Source organism: Triturus cristatus, chromosome 10 (assembly GCF_964204655.1).
Source record: "Triturus cristatus chromosome 10, aTriCri1.1, whole genome shotgun sequence".
NCBI classification, from domain to species: Eukaryota; Metazoa; Chordata; class Amphibia; order Caudata; family Salamandridae; genus Triturus; species Triturus cristatus.
The window spans coordinates 70504594-70524213 of record NC_140593.1 but is presented as its reverse complement, the minus strand read 5'-3'; the positions used below and the strand labels follow the sequence as shown (position 1 = coordinate 70524213).

Sequence of the window (19620 nt, the reverse complement as noted above, 5' to 3'; positions counted from 1 at the left end):
CCCACTGGCCTTTCCTTGGCCCAGAGGCAAACCGAGTTCCAGCTCTGGGAGCGTGATGGGCGTCAGGACTGTTTTTTCGTCTTTCTGCAGATGAGGTTGGGCTTTCTAGGAGGAAGGTCCTGGAAATGGCTAGGAGTAGCCCTCTGTGGAGTCTCTGGCATGAAGTTCCCCTCATCTCTTTACACTCCCTTCTTAGTTTATATAATGTGTCTGTTCATTGTTGAACCTTTCAGATAAACGATTAGTAGGAAAACCTGGTGACCATTTCATTTACTTACAATCTGAAGAACTGTGCTTTTTATTTAAAAACAACAACTAAGTGAAGTTATCAGTTTCCATTAACTTTATTCATCATTCAAAACAATCTTGAGGACAGAGGAATTGTTTCATATGAAATAACGTGAATATATTTAGCAGACTTGACTATCACGTTGCAATAAATCATAACATGTGTATATGGGAATTTTATATTTGGACATCTGTATCTAATACCCAACATATATAATTCAGAAGGGAGTTGCCTAAAAGGAAAAACGCTGATCATTAGAACACTGTTTATGGACGATGCAATTGGGAAAGCCTGTTTCTCATCCCCCCCCCCCCGCCCCCCCCCCACACCACACCTTCACCGTCCTGTAACCTAGTAATAGTTAGAGGTGGACAAACCAGTAAGTGAATAGGGGGGGCTAAGCAGGAGGCCAGGTGAGGCACAAAGAGCCAAAACACGGGCGGAGCCATCCAAATAGTTCATTTGAAAAATTCGCGAAAAATGTGTAATAATTGTGGACTTTACAAATAAAGTTGTGTGTTTAGTTTACATTTTGAAATGTTTCAGAGTAGTTCATTAGATTTCATAGTTCTCACATCATTGACCCTTTTTTGAAGTGAAAGAGTTAACTCTGATACATTAATAAACCATCATGCCCCACCCTCACCTCTGATGATGCCACGAGTGAACCAAGAGCCGTGTCCTTTGTCATGTGTCTGCCCAATATTTGTATTACAGACGGGGCTTTATTACAGTCGGGGACACTGGAATTATTCCGTTCTGCGGCATTTCCCCCTATTTGTGGATTAGTCGCATTTTCTGTGTAATTAATCGTTTGCTGCGATGAGTGCAGATTTTTCGTACAACAAATAGTTTCTAGCTCAAACAGATCAAAAGTTACAACCACGAAAAAAGCAGCCGTGTGTGTTGCTGCGCGATAGAAAGCTCCTCACACCAGTCAAATGTAAGTCGATTATTGCTGTGTTTGGGCGGCAATCTGCAGCTAATGTAGGGCAGCCTTTGCTCGGGCAGCATTAACTAGCGTACAAATGACAAAATACTGAAGTAATACTATCAAAAAGTGTCGTGTATTATGCCGCATAATGTGCTTTTTCTGCTGCATAATTTACTCATCCCTGATGCGTAGTTTTGTCCTCTCCTGCTGCATAGGTCCAGCGGCCCGGATTATAGTCTATTAAAACATGTACGACAGGTATTTATACAGCACAGACCCGAGGTGGTGTATTCCGGAGTGCTGCTAAATGTGATGCTCAAGGGAAGGACACGGAGTCAAGGAAAGGCATTTCCCAGGATGACACATTTGTATGAAGCATGGACTCCGGCACTGATTCATGGTTCTTGGCTGCACCTTGTGCTGCTCGGCTTCTTGAGGGGTACCCCCTTCTCCCGTTTTACCCCAGTACATTGTGCTTACTTCTTTTAAGGACTCAATCAGTACATTGTTCAATAAATGCGCACATCACTTGAGAAATCAAGCTGACACAAGAAGACTTTATAGAAAAAAGTATAAAGTTAAGGGAAGGCAGACCACTCTATGTAAATGTCGATAGCACCCGCTTCCCCTCACTTAGTAAAAAGACAACTTTGAGGAGAGGCTCAAAACCTTGGTGAAGGCAGCTAAAGATATAAACAAAAGAAAGGTCTCGGAGACCCACAAGCGAAGTGCTTGGCTGCAGGCAGACTGCATGCCACACCGGGCTTTTAGCAACAGGAGGCAGGTGTGGAGTTGGACCCCTCTCCAGGTCTGTGCCATCTTCGGTGTCAAGGTCTTCCTCCATGAAACAAAAAGAGGAGACCCCAACTGCAGGCACAAGGCAGGTAAGTTGTAGAGACCACTCTCGGACTCCTTCGGAGCTGGGGTTGGTCAAGGATCCGTTGCCGCAGGATCTGGTAGCGTGGATGCTGGTAGAGATCCTGGTGCCTCTTGGTGTCAGGTGCACAGTTGTAGCAGGACTTCTCGGTGCCCGACGCCGTACCTCAATACCATGGTGAGGTCTTCAGCGATGCTGTGGTCCCATATGGGAGCGCCTTGGGGCCTCGGGGGACCCCTTAAATTACCATTAGATTCTCACCAGCAGCTCTCTTCTGTGCCGTATACCCCCTTTCTGCCTCTCCAGAATGCACTTTTGACGTCACCATTGATTCTAGCACCCGATCCACAACAGTCTTCACCTCGTGCATTGATCCCTATTGTAACCCCAATGCCAGCCTCGGCCCGTGCAGGTAAGAGCGATGGGGCCTGGTTGGGTTGGATTCGACAAACCATGAGGGGAAATTTAAATAAATAATTAATTTTCCCTCGTCGTTGTCTGTCGAAATCCCCCCCAGCGCTCTCACCTGCTCCGGCCGCAGCTCCCAATGCTATTGGCGCTGACTCCAGTTCCAGAGAATCCTACTGCTGGCTCTCAAACCCTGGCACCTGTGCATGGATTGTTCATTAGAACTTTTAACTATCAAGACAGTTTTTCTTGTGGCCATCGCTTCTGCCAGGCGTATCAGTGGGTTGCCAGGCCCGGTCTGTCAGGCTCCTGTTAAGCTCTTTCTACCCCAACAAGTTAGTCTTCAGAACCAGAGCTGCTTTTCTCTGAAGGTGTTGACCCACTTCCATCTGAGTCAATCCATTAAACTGCCATCTTTCTGCCCTCCCCCTCATACTTCCGAGGACAAGAGGTTACATAGGCTGGACCCTGAAAGAGCGGTGAGTGCTTATCCCGCACAGATGACTTCCTTGAGGATGCCCAGCTTTTCTCAGGACATGTTCTCAACAGGAAAGAAAAAGCAGGGCAGAAAAGGACATTATATAGATGGATGATTGTAGGCATGAAAATCTGCTATGCCATGGCCCATAGAGGTCTATCGGAGGGCATTGGGGCTCATTCGACGAGAGCCAAATCCTCCATATCTGCCTTGTCTTGGGGATTTCCTGTAGGTGAAGTCTGCAGTGTGGCCACATAATCATCCCTATACATCTTTGCTAATCCCGATTGCCTGGATTCAGGGGATGGGCATTTCGCCCGATCTGTGCTTCAGGACTTTAAATAATGATCCATCAAGGCCCTCCATACCGTAGGTACTGCTTCGGAATCTATTTGAGAGGCCTGGAATCTGCAGGTAGAAGTATCCATCAGAATAAAAAGTTACTTACCTTCAGGTATGATGTTTCTGGTGGATACTCCGGCTACCACAGATTCCTCGCCAATCCCTCTCACCTCCCCTTCGATGGTTGGTAATGGGACAGAAATAATAAGAATCCAATTTTCTGATGTAGGAGTATATATCTTAACTAATGACAATCTCATCTTGCTTCCTCACCGGTACAGAAAAAAACAATGAGAAACTGGCAGAGTGATGATGGGGGTGGTTTATGGAGTTGTGATGTCACTTCTGGTATGGCAAGGAGCCAGTGCCCCCTACCATTAGGGGAGAGCTATGGATAAACTTTTCCGTGCCAGTCTAACTCCAGGGGGTTTACTCTAGAGGAGAGGAGTGTGCTGGTAGATAAAGTATCCACCAGAAATATTGCTCCCAATGATAAATTCATTTTTTTCTGATCCGTACACCACAATCAGAACTGAACAACATCTGCTTTTAAGTCTTGTGAGTAGAGAGTCCATAAGACAAGTCTTTGAATCTGATTTGTGGGAGGGAGCGGTATGGTAAAGGCTGAAAAGGTTCTCTTGATACATGTATATTGTAGCTGCAGCTCCCTGTGGGTTGCTGTAGCTCCCATGATCATTGCACAGTTTCACAATGCATTTGGCCAAAGACTGGATTTGTCACTCTAGATGAACTTTGACGCTCTGGTGTCATCTTTCTGGTTGCTTTGTTGTTTTGAACAAGTTTATTCGTACTCTTGACATAGGGCAGGGCCAGAGTTTTTTTAAGAAGCTGTATAAGGAAGCGGCATCTCTGCTTTGATTGACTTTGTCGACTGTTACATTGAGCAGATCTGTGTCCTACATTCTCTGAAGACTACGTTTTCGTATGTCATCGACATTGTAGTAGAGTAAAGTCTGTTTTGCTTCACCAGGGAAAGCCCCCATCTTCTTAGATCATGAGACACCCCAAGTTCTTAGACCTGGACATGCCCCATCTTTTCAGACCAGGATAACTCCATCCTGTTCGACCTGGAGGATCACTCTTTGTGCGTGTCAGTTTGTTCCTTCAGCCTTTTCGTGCGTAAACCTGTTGCCATTTGCGTTCAAAGCTCCAGGTACCTTCAGCATGAGGATCATCCACTGAAGCGTGGACATTCAAGTGGTCTCACGAGTCCTGCAGAGGTTTTCAGTGCACGTTGAGCAGCACTGATAACGATGAGGCTGAGACCTGCAGAGCGCTGGAGGGGACACCACAGCTACCAAGGGTCACTTGAGGTGTCATCAGGTGCCGTTGGGAGGCCATGTGGTGTGTGCACAGACTTCACCCTTTATTGCGCTTAACCGCATCAGGGTCCTTCTAAGGCAGCTTGGGCGTGATGGTGCTGTCGAGGACATAAATAGGGAAGAGCAACCATTGGGTCTTTGAAAGTTTAATTACGGTTCTATCGTAACTCAAATGTCTTAATGAAAGTACTGTCTGCGGAACATCACTTGCATTATTTGGTATATGTGGTGCCATTTGACCTAGAAACAATATATTTTTATGCTAACCTCTTGTATTCTCTTCTGTGCAGTTTGCTGCCATGTACCATTCTGTGTCTGAAACCAGCCATCCGCTGCAGTCTGAAGAGCAGGAAGTTGGCATTGACCCCCTCCAGAACTACCTGGGCAAGGAAGAGACAGGTAAGCTCTGCGTTGCCTGGTCTGTCATCTTCCAATACCTCACCTTTTTCGGGGTCTGCAGAGAGCCCCCCTTTATTTGGTTCTTTCTCGCCCCAGTTCTGGGTGAGAGCAACTTTTGGATGGCTGCACCGAGGATATGTATGGCAGTCTTGCTGTCTGCAAATTAGGCCTCCGAACAGCCCTCCTCTGACATCTCCGCATTATCAGACGCATGAAAGCCCATTCCAGCCCTCCAAAAGGCTGCTTCGATGTATTGTAGGACAAGATCTCCCGCCCAGCATGGGCATTTATTTTTTAATACATTTATTGCATCATCCTTTTTTCCATTAGCACCACCTAAACTGAAGGATTTCTGGTTGGGTTCTCGGTCACCCAGGGTTTGGTCCGCCAAGTCGGGAAGAATAATGTTACCCAGTGTGTATATCTGTGCTGAGAGACAAAACAAGGGGGTGGGGGATATTGAGGAGGGGTGGCTTCGATCGTGGATAGATCTTCGTGGTATCGAGACTACGCACGTTTCGGTGACCCAAGCTCTTTCATCAGGAAAGCCACGAATGTGAATTACCTAAAAACAAGTAAAGAAGTCTCTAGTTTGCTATGGGACAACAAACCAGCACGCATTGCAATGGACAAACTGGTTAGGGGTTGGTATGATGGTGGTATAGCACTCCCAAACATACAATTGTACTATTGGGCGGCACAGTTGAAAATAATAAATCAATGGCTTCACGTCCCACACACGGACCCGGCATTCCAGGCAGACAGATGCGGGTTGGGAGACGGGGGAGTCATGGCGGCCCTCTACAAAAAAAAACGAGCCAACCCATTGATAGGACCGACGGCACACACAGTGGCCATATGGAACTTGGCGAATAGGAAACTGGGATGGCAGGGGTCATAACACAACTCACTCCACACTGGGATACACAGCGACTGGGGCGACTTAGGAAAAGTAAGGGATTCAATAGTTGGGACGCCATAGGCATCTCCACGGTAGGCGACCTCTGGGTCAAACAGGGGGTGGTCACGTTCGAGCGCCTACAGGAGCAATACGAACTGGCAACCTCTGAGCAATTCAGATACATGCAGATTAAACATGCCTTACAGGCGGTTATACCACCGAACACCGCGCTGCCGGAGGCCTCACCCCTAGAGGATAGGCTGCTGACTTAAAATACGCCGAAAAAGGCCACCTCTTTTACTTACCGTAAATTGGTTAATAACCTACCTGACCCAACGCAAGCACTGAGGGACAAGTGGTCTTCAGACCTTGGGGATCTTGACGAGACAGATTGGCAGATGGCTCTCTCATCACCACGGGAAGTTGCAATACCCTCGAGATTAAGATTAGTACAGTTAAAGATATTACACCGTGTATATTACACAAGGTTAACTTTACACAAAATAGGGAGTGCACACCATCAGTATTGCTTGCGAGAGTGTGGGGAGGAGGGTACGTTTTACCACACTATATGGCACTGTCCGAAAATCATGCCGTACTGGACGACAGTGATGAGAACCATATCGCAGACGGAGGGGGAGTCGGTGGTACCGGAGCCGAAAAGATGTTTATTAAATATATGGGAAAGCAATGACCTGAATCATCCAGCACAGGACTGGGCAACTTTGGGAATGATGGTCACAAAGCGAAACATAGCCAGACTATGGGGTTCCAGATGCTCGCCGACGCTGGCGGAATGGTGTATGGACATGGATGAGGCCATGGTCGCAGAGAAAGCTGCGTATGTAAATCGAGGCTGTCCCCAGAAATGGGGTAGAATATGGGGAGCCTGGAACAAGTATAGGGGCTTTATATGTGACCCATCTGAATTGCCAAATGAGGACGTTTCGGATTGAAGTGGGGAGGGAATGTAAAGAACTGTGTGGAATGATTACTGTGATCAATTATGTACTGTTTGTAACAAGGATATGCGTGCTAAGAGTATTGAGCCAGCCAAATGCAATAACTGTTTCATATATATGACTTTGCTATGCCCGAGCTTTAACAAAATAAAAAAAGATTAAAAAAAAAAAACAACAAAAAAACAAGTAAAGAAGACACTCGGCCTTTAACATAATAAAAACAAGGAGCTTTCCTGATGAAGGCGCTTGGGTCGCCGAAACGTGCGTAGACACGATACCACGAAGATCTATCCACGATCGAAGCCACCCCCTCTCTCCGCCTCCCCCCCCCCCCCTCTCCGCCTCCCCCCCCCCCCCCTTTTTGTCTCTCAGCATGGATATACACAACGGGGAAATTCTTCTTCTTGACTTGGCACCCAAATGGATGAAATATTTACCTCTGTTAATCATGTTGTCATTCATTTTGATGCAGTTGTAACCTTATCCTTAAATGCTTTCATAATTGCACCTATTGTCTTTAAAGTATCATATAATATCAGTTGATCTGTTGACATAATCTTTGATCATGTTGCCTTTACCCCTAATGAGAGACAATTGGATTATGAAGTATGCTGTTTTAATCTGTTGTGTAATTACACAGACATTGTATCTCATAGTTTTTAAATATTTTGTAAGAATAAAAATATTTTATGAGTCCAGTCTAGTTGCACACTCAGCCTTTTTTGAGTATCATCTCACAGTGATTAGATCTATCGTTAAATAGCACCAGAGTTGCCTGGGATTTGTTTTGTACAATTGGCTCCAGGAGCAAAAGCAGCTCCTCACGATCACTTCTAAGGATCCCAGGACCTTAAGGACAGTACTCACTCCAGCAGAGCCCACCAGCAGGGTCCAATTCAGGACCAGTTGGTACTGATCAACTGGTCACTTCTGAAAAAAGGCTTCTTGCAGCTACTTGTGTCCCTGTAGCCATGCAGGAGGTCAACCGATGGACCCTTTGAGTCTGCTTCTTTGTCTTGCTACAATTGAGGGCAGGTCCAGTCCTTCAGTTCTCCTCTCTGGTCACAGCAAGCAGTGTCCAGTCCTTCAGCGCTCCACTCAGGTCACAGCAAGCAGTGTCCAGTCCTTCAGCGTTCCTCTCAGGTCACAGCAAGCAGTGTCCAGTCCTTCAGCGCTCCTCTCAGGTCACAGCAAGCAGTGTCCAGTCCTTCAGCGACCCTCTCAGGTCACAGCAAGCAGTGTCCAGTCCTTCAGCGCTCCTCTCAGGTTACATCAAGCAGTGTCCAGTCCTTTAGCGCTCCTCTCAGGTTGTATCAAGTAGTGTCCAGTCCTTCAGTTCTCCTCTCCGGTCACATCAAGCAGTGTCCAGTCCTTCCGTGCTCCTCTCAGGTCACATCAAGCAGTGTCCAGTCCTTCAGCGCTCCTCTCAGGTCACATCAAGCAGTGTCCAGTCCTTAAGCGCTCCTCTCCGGTCACAGCCTGCGGTGTCCAGTCCTTCAGTGCTCCTCTCAGGTCACATCAAGCATTGTCCAGTCCTTCAGTGCTCCTCTCAGGTCACATCAAGCAGTGTCCAGTCCTTCAGCGCTCCTCTCAGGTCACATCAAGCAGCGTCCAGTCCTTCAGTGCTCCTCTCAGGTTACATCAAGCAGTGTCCAGTCCTTCAGCGCTCCTCTCAGGTTACATCAAGTAGTGTCCAGTCCTTCAGTTCTCCTCTCCGGTCACATCAAGCAGTGTCCAGTCCTTCAGCACTCCTCTCAGGTCACATCAAGCAGCGTCCAGTCCTTCAGTGCTCCTCTCAGGTCACATCAAGCATTGTCCAGTCCTTCAGTGCTCCTCTCAGGTTACATCAAGCAGTGTCCAGTCCTTCAGTTCTCCTCTCCGGTCACATCAAGCAGTGTCCAGTCCTTCAGCGCTCCTCTCAGGTTACATCAAGCAGTGTTCAGTCCTTCAGCGCTCCTCTCAGGTCACAGTAAGCAGTGTCCAGTCCTTCAGCGCTCCTCTCAGGTCACAGTAAGCAGTGTCTAGTCCCTATATGATCTTACGCATATTTGAACCTTTACTCAATCAATAGTGCATGTTGTAGGAAGGTGGAATCTGACTGCATGGTTGCCCCCACTTTTTTCCAGGAGTTTTGCGGGTTTTCGACTTAGGTTGGCTGGGATCCTGCTATTCAGGACCCCAGCCTATCTGCTTCCCCTTTAAATTGATTACATGTACTTTAGGTATACTCCAGATTGGATTCTGGGGTACCCTTATGCGTCCCTAGTATACTATACACCCAGGGAATAGGTACCCCAGATGCCTACCAGGGCTGCAGCATGTATTGTGCCACCCCTGGGAAGCCATTTAAAATGACAAAACAGGTCTGCTACAGCAGCCTGTGTAAGGTGGTTCCCTATTTCTCTCCATATCACTGCACATATAAACTTATCAGTCAACCCCTATGGCAGGCCTTAACTATCCTGAAGACAGGGTGCTGGGTTTTATGTGAGAGGGTGCCCATGCATGAGCAGAGCCCCTCTGCAGCCTTCGGAACCTTTTTTCCGGGGTTGTTTGTGATGCAGCCAAACCATATACTCTTAAGTGCATTATAACCTCGCTGTAAATGATAACTTTAAAACGGCTGCATGGAAACATGTCGTGTTTGGTGTCAAACGCCTTAAAATCATACCTCCACTCCAGTAACTGGTGTGGGAGGTATGATTCCACCCTATTAGAGGGAGAAACATGGCACCACCGGTAAACCCGGTACCAGCTTAACAGAACCCTGGTATCACAAAATGGATGCTGCCAGCCACAGACACAAGTCTGCCCTCCTGCTGCTGGATGAAACTCTGGCAGGGAAAGGCTTGACAATAGGTTTCCTGTCACAGGGATGTGTGCCCACCTCCCAGACAGGCTTTAGTGTATTCGGGCTGGGTGGGTGCACTCCAAGAGTGCTTTGAAGTCTGCACTGGGGGCACATTTGGTGTCCCTGTGCATAGTCCAGCTCAAACCGGTTGCAGGGGCTGCCAGCCCCTGCTCTGGCGCAAAACTGGAAAAAGGATATGGGTGTAGCCCCCCCCCCCCCTCTGTCCTGACCCTCCCATAGGTGGGTCCCCAGAGGTTGTCCCACCCCTTCCTTGGGTATAAAGTAGGAACCCCTGACTACAGGACTTTAGATTTACCTGGACGACACTCCGCTGTAGAATCCCATAACTTCTACTATCTACACGATGTTAGATGACCGAAGAATCTCCCTTGGAGTAAAGGAGTTACTCCCCTGCTTGGCAGGCACCAAAGACGCATCTGTCTAGTTTGCATCTCTGAAGCTCTTGAGGACTCCGAAGAATATTGCAACACAGGAGGTGGGTTCCCGTGGTCTCTGAGGTCGATCTGTGCGCTCAGCATCTCTGAGGCCTGCATCCCTCGTGGAGGCCGTGCAACCCGAACACCTTGACACCGCGACCATTTGCAGAAGCATCAGCTTTGAGGGGGACCTCTGAGGCTGACCTTTGGGTTACTTGTAGCCCTGACCTCGAGCAGCAATTCCACCGAAGATTGCGGGCCTACACTCCACGAGTGTTCCGTGAGCTGGCTGGCCCTTTGTGTTTTCTCTCGAAGTCCCTTCGTGATCCCTTGTCTGTCGACTTGTGGGTCCCTGAGAAGGGAACTTTAACTTTCAACAGGCTTACATGGTTGCTCCACACGTGTCCTGACTCTCCATCGCTTGGGAAGTCCACAGGACCTTGCTGGTCCACACCGAAGCCATTTTACTCTCACCGCGTGGGTTGCCGTTGCCAAGGCTTGTTGGTCTCCAATCCGGAAACTGACCCCCCCAGCACTCGACATCCTTCGTGGGACAGCTCGCCTGCTGACTGTGGTAGTCGTCGACGCCTCCTGGTCCCTGTGGCAGCGGAGTCCAGCTTCACCTCTTCACCTCTTCGCACCTGAAACACCCGACATCGGTGGGCATTTGTCTATCGTGCCCCTGGTCACTGGCAAGTGACCCAGACTCTGTCCCCTCTGCTTTCAGGTTCTTCACATCTTCGATCCAGGTTTGGATCACACCAGACACTTCTCCTTTCCACGGCAGCAGCACTTTGCAGCACATCGCCATTGAAAACGACGATGATTCCCGAAACCATTAGACACCTATGCACCAGGCTTCCCTGGGTGAGGTAACAAGAGTACTCCGGTGCTCCCATGGGTGCTGGCCCTAGAAACCTCTAAGTCTGAAAGGGTTTGCTCAAAGTTCTCTCCTAATTGTCCTTAAACTTTAAAATTCCAATCGCGACTTTCCCATAGAATTGTACGGAGCTCACAGCTGTGTTCACACTGCACACGTCCCCTGTGGGTCCCCTGTGTCACTACCGTGGGTGGTTCCTTGGGGTCTCAGCGATTCTACGTGTGTGGGTTGCAGTTGCCAAGGCTTGTTGGTGTTCAATCCGGACACTGACCCCCCAGCACTCGACATCCTTCGTGGTACAGCTCACCTCCGGACTTTGGTCATCGTCGACGTCTCCTGGTCCCCGTGGCTGCAAAGTCAAGCATCCTATCTTCCCACCTGAAGCACCCGACACCGGTGGGCATTCATCTACTGAGCCCCTGGTCACCCTGAAGTGACCCAGACTCTGTCCCCTCTGCTTTCAGGTTCTTCTCACCTCGGATCCATGCTTGGATTCCACCGGACACTTCATCTTCCCGGCAGCAGCACTTTCTCGCATCATGCCATTTGAATACGACTAAGGTGTCTGACACCACTTGACCCCTATGCACCTGGCTCCCCTGGGATAGGTGACACAGGTACCTCGGTACTCACAAGGGTGCTGGCCTTAGAACCTTCTATGTTCCAAAGGGTTTGCTTTAAGTCCTCTCCGAAGTGTCCTTAAACTGTAATTTTCCAACCGCGACTTTCCCATAGAGTTGTACGGAGCTCGCGTCTGTGCTCTCGCACTGCACCGGTCCTCCGTGGGTCCCCTATGTCACTACCTTGGGTGGTTCCTTGGGGTCCCAGCGATTCTACGTGCTCTAGGCACTGTGTCTAGTCAAGTCGTGGTTCTTATACCACTTTGTTAATATATGGTTTGGTCTCCCCCTGGGGCCTATTGTATATTGTGCTATTTACTATCGTTTTAGAACTGTAATATTGTGTGCCTTGCTCTTTAATCTCATGAAGAGGTTAGTAGAGTGTTTTAGTAATACATATATTTTATATATATATATATACCTTGTGTGGTTCTCCTTTCATTTGGTCATTCAGGAGGTTATAATCTGGTAAACCAAGCTGCCTTACACTCCTTCAAGACTTAGCCTGAAGGCTGCTCTCCACAGCTACCACTAGGATAGCTTTCAAAAAAGGTTGTCTTAAACCTATTCATCAATAAGGGTTGTTTGGACTGATGCAAGGTGCCCACTAGAACTAGTGCACAGCATATACCAGGCCAACTTCTCACACATGTTAATATTTTTACGATCATTTACTAATTCGCAGTACATACCCATATTGGAATCATTACTTAGTACAGTCACATTCCATTTTCATACTTAACTATAATAGTACATTTGCTGATATTAAAGTACTGCATTTTCATATTTCAATGACGGCTCAGTGTTGATGATACTTCATCTTGCTCAGTTCTTGAGCCACCGTGATTTCTTATGCTCATTCCTCCTCGTGTTCTCAGCGTCTCAAGTAGTTCTTGTGCTCCCCCTGTAGTGGTGATAGTAGTTCCTGCGCTCCTCTTGTAGTGGTGGTAGTTCCTGCGCTCTTCCCGTAGTGGTGATAGTAGTTCTTGCACTCTTCCTGTAGTGATGGTAGTAGTTCCTGCGCTCTTCCAGTAGTGGTGATAGTAGTTCTTGCACTCCTCCTGTAGTGGTGATAGTAGTTCTTGTGCTCTCCCTGTAGTGGTGATTGTAGTTCCTGAGCTCCTCCTGAAGTGGTGGTAGTTCCTGCGCTCTTCCCTTAGTGGTGATAGTACTTCCTGTGCTCCTCCTATTGTGGTGGTAGTAGTTCTTGCACTCTTTTTGCAGCGGTGATAGTAGTTCCTGCACGCCTCCTGTAGTGGTGATAGTAGTTCCTGCGCTCCTCCTGTAGTGGTGAAAGTGTTTCCTGCACTCCTCCTGCAGTGGTGAAAGTGGTTCCTGTACTCCTCCTGTAGCAGTGATAGTACTTCCTGCGCTCCTCCTGTAGTGGTGATAATGGTTCCTCTGCTTCTCCTTCCTGTAGTGGTGATAGTAGTTCTTGCCTCCTCCTCTAGTGGTGATAGTAGTGCTTGCACCTCCTGTAGTGGTGATAGTAGTGCTTGCACCTCATGTAGTGGTGATAGTAATTCTTGCACTCCTCCTGTAGTGGTGATAGTAATTCTTGAACTCTTCCTGTAGTGGTGATAGTAGTGCTTGCAGCTCCTGTAGTGGTGATAGTAGTTCTCGCCTCCTCCTGTAGTGATGATAGTAGTTCTTGCACCTTGTGTACTGGAGATAGTAGTTCCTGCGTTCCTCCTGTAGTGGCGATAGTAGTTCCTGCACTCCTCCTGCAGTGGTGAAAGTGGTTCCTGCACTCCTCCTGTAGCAGTGATAGTACTTCCTGCGCTCCTCCTGTAGTGGTGATAATGGTTCCTCTGCTTCTCCTTCCTGTAGTGGTGATAGTAGTTCTTGCCTCCTCCTCTAGTGGTGATAGTAGTGCTTGCACCTCCTCTAGTGGTGATAGTAGTGCTTGCACCTCCTGTAGTGGTGATAGTAATTCTTGCACTCCTCTTGTAGTGGTGATAGTAATTTTTGAACTCTTCCTGTAGTGGTGATAGTAGTGCTTGCAGCTCCTGTAGTGGTGATAGTAGTTCTTGCCTCCTCCTTTAGCGATGATAGTAGTTCTTGCACCTTGTGTACTGGAGATAGTAGTTCCTGCGTTCCTCCTGTAGTGGCGATAGTAGTTCCTGTGCTCCTCCTGTAGTTGTGATGCTACTTCTAGCACTCCTCCTGTAATGGTGGTAGTAGTTCCTGTCCTCCTCCTCTAGTGGTGATCGTAGTTCTTGCCTCCTCCCGTAGTGGTGATAGTAGTTCTTGCACTCCTCCTCTAGTGGTGATAGTGATTGAATCTCCTATAGTGGTGATAGTAGTACCTGCGCTCTTCTCGTAGTGGTGATAGTAGTTCCTGCACCACTCCTCTAGTGGTGATACCAGTTATTGCCTCCTCGTATAGTGGTAACAGTAGCTCTTGCCTCCTCCTGTAGTGGTGATAGTAGTTCCTGTGCTCCTCCTCTAGTGGTGGTTGTGGTTCTTACCTCCTTCCTGTAGTTGTGATACTACTTTTAGCACTCCTCCTGTAGTGGTGATAGTATTTCCCGTGCTCCTCCTGTAGTGGTGGTTGTGGTTCTTGCCTCCTTCCTGTAGTTGTGATACTACTTCTAGCACTCCTCCTGTAGTAGTGATAGTAGTGCCTGTGCTCCTCCTGTAGTGGTGGTAGTAGTTCCTGTCCTCCTCCTCTAGTGGTGATTGTAGTTCTTGCTTCCTCCCGTAGTGGTGATAGTAGTTCCTGCACTCCTCCTGTAGTGGTGATAGTAGGTCTTGCACCTCCCATAGTGTTGTTAGTAGTTCCTGCGCTCTTTCCGTAGTGGTGATAGTAGTTCTTGCACTCCTCCTGTAGTGGTGATAGTAGGGCTTGCGCCTCCTGTAGTGGTGATAGTAGTTCCTGCGCTCTTCCCGTAGTGGTGATAGTAGTTCTTGCACTCCTCCTGTAGTGGTGATAGTGCTTGCACCTCCTGTAGTGTTGATAGTAGTTCCTGCACTCTTCCCGTAGTAGTGATAGTAGTTCTTTCACTCCTTCGGTAGTGGTGATAGTAGTGCTTGCACCTCCTGTAGTGGTGATAGTAGTTCCTGCACTCTTCCCGTAGTGGTGATAGTAGTGCTTGAAATTCCTATAGTGGTGATGGTAGTTCTTGCACTCTTCCTTTAGTGATGATAGTAGTTTCTGCACTCCTCCTGTAGTGGTGATACCAGTTATTGCCTCCTCGTATAGTGGTGATAGTAGTTCTTGCCTCCTCCTATAGTGGTGATGGTAGTTCCTGTGCTCTTCCTGTAGTGGTGATAGTAGTGCCTCCACTCCTCCTGTAGTGGTGATAATTCTTGCCGCTTCCTGTAGTGGTGATAGTAGTTCCAGCACTCCTCCTGTAGTGGTGATACTACTTCTAGCACTCCTCCTGTAGTGGTGATAGTAGTTCCTGCACTACTCCTGTAGTAGTGATACCAGTTATTGCCTCCTCCTGTAGTGGTGATAGTGGTTCTTACATTCTCCTGTAGTGGTGATAGTAGTTCTTGCACATGCAATGTGACCATGAATGTTTGGCCATCCAGAGACGGCCGGGCAAACATTTGTGTGCACTTGGTAGTGCCACCACTGTTCCGGTGCCATGCAGCCCAGACTCGCCCCTAACCAGGTGATCCACAGATGGAAAAATAAAATGATAAGAATGTTCATTATTATCATTTTATCTTGCGTTTTGTCAACTGCGCGCAGAGCAGTGGGGCGACAGTCCTCCGCATCAGCAGAGGAGCCGCCCCTGAAGGCCTGGTCCATGCCAGGTTTCATTGATGTCCACATGGGTTAAATTTACCTAAGTTAACTCAATCCACGGTTGTCCTTAAAATGTGGTATTGATCTGTCCACCTGGACCTACTTATACACCCCTGGATTTGAACAGCAATGTCTTCCACAAACTCTATCACGCTTCTCTGCGATACAGCTCATGTCATATCCTCGCCAGGACATCTCTGGCTGCTAGGCCCAGCCACTGTACTATTCACCCATTCCATAAAAGTGTACAGTTGTGTTATAGAATCTTTGCCCCTTTCTCTATCCAATAGCTTCCAGGATAATATTTTTACCCATCGGTCTCTGTCCTAGCTCCTTGAATTGTATCCTTTTCCTCTCCTGTCCTCCTTGCTGCCGACTGTCCATCCTCACCTTTCCTGTTGGTTACCCTTTGATGCACAATCGACCTGTTGAGTTCTGCTGAACCCTTTTCTTCATGATTGCTGTTATTTGACCATAATTGCAGATTGCTGTTATTTCACCATGATTGCAGATGGTTGCAGTTCGGGCTGGACTGTTCCCATGAGGCACAGGGTCAAGACTGATTTGCATATGGCCATGTCTGAACTGGGGTGGCGTGGTGAGCAAAATAATGGATTAAACCCAGATCTGTGACTGGGGGTGAATGTTTTGCCAGTGTGCAACATTCCGTCCATCATCTTGTGTGTTTTGCTGTTATTTCGCCATGATTGTAGATTGCTGTTATTTCACCATGATTGCAGATGGTTGCTGTTATTTCACCATGATTGCAGATGGTTGCTGTTATTTCACCATGATTGCAGATGGTTGCTGTTATTTCGCTATTGTTGCTGTTATTTCACCATGATTGGCAGTCCCTGGGTCGAGTTGGTCATGTCCGCACATATCTCTTCCTATGAGATAGCGCTCAGGTGCGTCGCTTCTATTGGTCCGGTTGGTGGTATATCAAACTACGTAAATTAGTAATAATGTTCCACTCCGGAGGTGGACGGGTGAGTGAATAAGTACAGGTCTGTAAGGTGTTGTGTGAGGTCTAGACGGCTCTGTAGGTGTGTCGATTGTTGTCTGTGCCCCGTCTGCCATCCTGCATGATCCAGGCCTGCCCTTGTCTCCTCGGTACCACCTGTGTTCTGTGTCCTGGCTAGATCTCTTATGTCTTTTAATGTCTCGATTTCGTTGGTGTCATCGCTGTTACAGGAGCAGATCAAGTTATCTCAGAACCCTAGTTCCCAGGCTCTCTTTGCTCACACTTTTGAGGACTTTTGTGCCTCTAACACTGCCACAACAAGTTCAATCTGTTCCATGCACGTGAACCTTCAACCATTCCTTGGATCTCCACAACCCTGGTCACCTCCGGTCGCTGCTCTCTCTCTGTGGGCACTTATTACACAGCATGTTATAATGTACGGGTTCTGTCTCTCGGGTTGTTCCAGTTCTGAAAGTCTTCAGGTTTATCTAAAGTCATGTTATAGTAAACGCCTTCTTTGTCTCGGGTTGTTTCAGTTCTGAAAGTCTTCAGGTTTATCTAAAGTCATGTTATAGTAAACGCCTTCTTTGTCTCGGGTTGTTTCAGTTCTGAAAGTCTTCAGGTTTATCTAAAGTCACGTTATAGCAAACGCCTTATTTGTCTCGGCTTGCTCCTGTTCTGAAAGTATTCACGTTTATCTAAAGTCACGTTATAGTAAACGCCTTCTTTGTCTCAGGTTGCTCCTGTTCTGAAAGACTTCACGTTTATCTAAAGTCACGTTATAGTAAACACCTTCTTTGTCTCAGGTTGCTCCTGTTCTGAAAGTCTTCAGGTTTATCTAAAGTCACGTTCTAGTAAACACCTTCTTTGTCTCAGGTTGCTCCTGTTCTGAAAGTCTTCAGGTTTATCTAAAGTCATGTTATAGTAAATACCTTATTTGTCTCGGGTTGCTCCTGTTCTGAAAGTATTCACGTTTATCTAAAGTCACGTTATAGTAAACACCTTCTTTGTCTCAGGTTGCTCCTGTTCTGAAAGTCTTCAGGTTTATCTAAAGTCACGTTATAGTAAACTCCTTCTTTGTCTCAGGTTGCTCCTGTTCTGAAAGTCTTCACGTTTATCTAAAGTCACGTTATAGTAAACTCCTTCTTTGTCTCAGGTTGCTCCTGTTCTGAAAGTCTTCAGGTTTATCTAAAGTCACGTTATAGCAAACGCCTTATTTGTCTCAGGTTGCTCCTGTTCTGAAAGTCTTCAGGTTTATCTAAAGTCACGTTATAGCAAACGCCTTATTTGTCTCGGGTTGCTCCTGTTCTGAAAGTCTTCACGTTTATCTAAAGTCACGTTATAGTAAACGCCTTCTTTGTCTCAGGTTGCTCCTGTTCTGAAAGTCTTCAGGTTTATCTAAAGTCATGTTATAGTAAACCCCTTCTTTGACTCCGGTTGCTCCTGTTCTGAAAGTCTTACGGTTTATCGCAGGGCATGTAATAATGAATGAAGTCTTCTTGTTTATCCCAGGGAATGTAATGTTGAATAAAGTCTACGCATTTTTTCACAGGGGACGTACTATTGAATAAAGTCTTAACGTATATCGCATGGCATGCAATATTGAATCGTCTAAGTGTTTATCTCCGGGCATGTCCTCGTGCCAGCTCCCCCTGCGACGGTACTCCTGTCCAGCTTGCTTGCAGTCCGCTACCCTCTGCTGCCTTCAGTTTTGTGCCTCCTCTGCTTATTTTTGTGCCTCTTCTCTGCTTGCTCCTGCCCTCTATTTTCAGGGTCGTAGCTTGGTAAGTAAGACTAGGGAAGGGGTTAGCTTCAGATTTTCCAACAGTCACACTGATCTATAATGTTAAAATACATTATACGACGAGCAGAGCGCATGAGAGGGGCTTAATGGGCCGCGGAAAGGGAGAGGAATGCGGATTGGTATGAGTACTAAGTGAGGGAAAGGCAATATTTGGGAAAATGATCAACATTTTTTTAGGACTTTCAAAATAGAGATGAGAGAGTGCGTGTTTTCGTCAGTGTGTGAATGCAAAAATCCCAGGTGAAATCAGACAGACACGTCACAATCTCGACTGAAAGCATCTGAACCCAACTATTCATCTGAAAAGACATTTATTGGTCGGGTGTGAGACGCCAAACACCCCCCACGGAAGCTACGCAGCTCTCCGTTTTACTTCTTGCTGCTCGTTCTGCCCTTTATTTTCCCTCTTTATGGTTTTTCTGACCTTTATTTGACCTCTTTCTGCTCGTTTCTCACCTTTATTTTGCCTCTTTCTGCTAGCTCTGACGTCTCATTCACAGCACCCAGATACGCCTAGGGGTGACCGTGCTGCACTTTACAAATGCTGATGGATTGATGTACTATTGAATAAAAGTCTTCGAGTTTATCGCAGGGCATGTAATATTGGATAAAGCCTACACGTTTATCGTAGGGTGTGTAATAATTAATTTAGGCCCACATGCATCAAAGCAAAAACCGGTCGCAAACGGGCAGATTCTCAGAATCTGACCCTTTGCGACAGGTATTTTTGCATTTGGGATGCATCATCCCAAATGCAAAAATCGCAATTTAAGTAATCTCTAAATTGCGATTACTTAAATTGCGATTGCATTTAAGGAATCTCAAATTGAGATTCCTTAAATGCAATGCATGAAAGTAAAAATATTAGCGATTTCGCTAATAGGGGGAGCAAATTACCATGAAGTTGAACTTCATGGTAATTTGCAAAAACTTTGAAAAATGCCCTAAAGTGCATTTTTCAAAGTTCCATTTTACAAACACACATGCCCTTGGGGCATGTGTGTGTGCAAGATGTACTCGTATGCAGATTTCAGGGGTGCAACAGGGTGTCCTTTTGACACCCTGGCACCCTTGAAATTGCATGAGCAATTTGCGATTCTCTAATTGAGAATCGTAAATTGAGAATGTCTTCCCATTCATTCCTATGGGCCTCTAGGCCCATAGGAATGAATGGGGAGGTATTCCTTAATTGCGACTCGCAATTTGCGAGTTGCAATTAAGGAATGTTTAGAAATCGCTATTTTGTAAGCGATTTCTACATGCATAGCCTTTTGCTATTCCTTTTTAGCGAATCCTTATGTTTTGCTAATAAGGAATTGCAAATGGCATTGTTGATGAATGTGCCAGAAAGTCTTTGCGTTATTCGCAGGT

At 46.9% G+C, this 19620-nt stretch overlaps 1 protein-coding gene across 5 annotated transcripts in view; it reads left to right on the top strand.

Annotated features, from left to right (window-relative positions):
• Window positions 1–19620, top strand: part of TBC1D5 (TBC1 domain family member 5) — a 2224639-nt gene that overhangs the window by 662447 nt on the left and 1542572 nt on the right. For all 5 annotated transcript variants that reach the window (XM_085630445.1, XM_085630447.1, XM_085630444.1 and 2 more), the window contains one exon: window positions 4962–5070. In XM_085630445.1, coding sequence (XP_085486571.1) covers window positions 4971–5070 — 100 coding nt within the window. In that variant the 5' untranslated portion in view covers window positions 4962–4970. The remainder of the gene's footprint in view (window positions 1–4961; window positions 5071–19620) is intronic.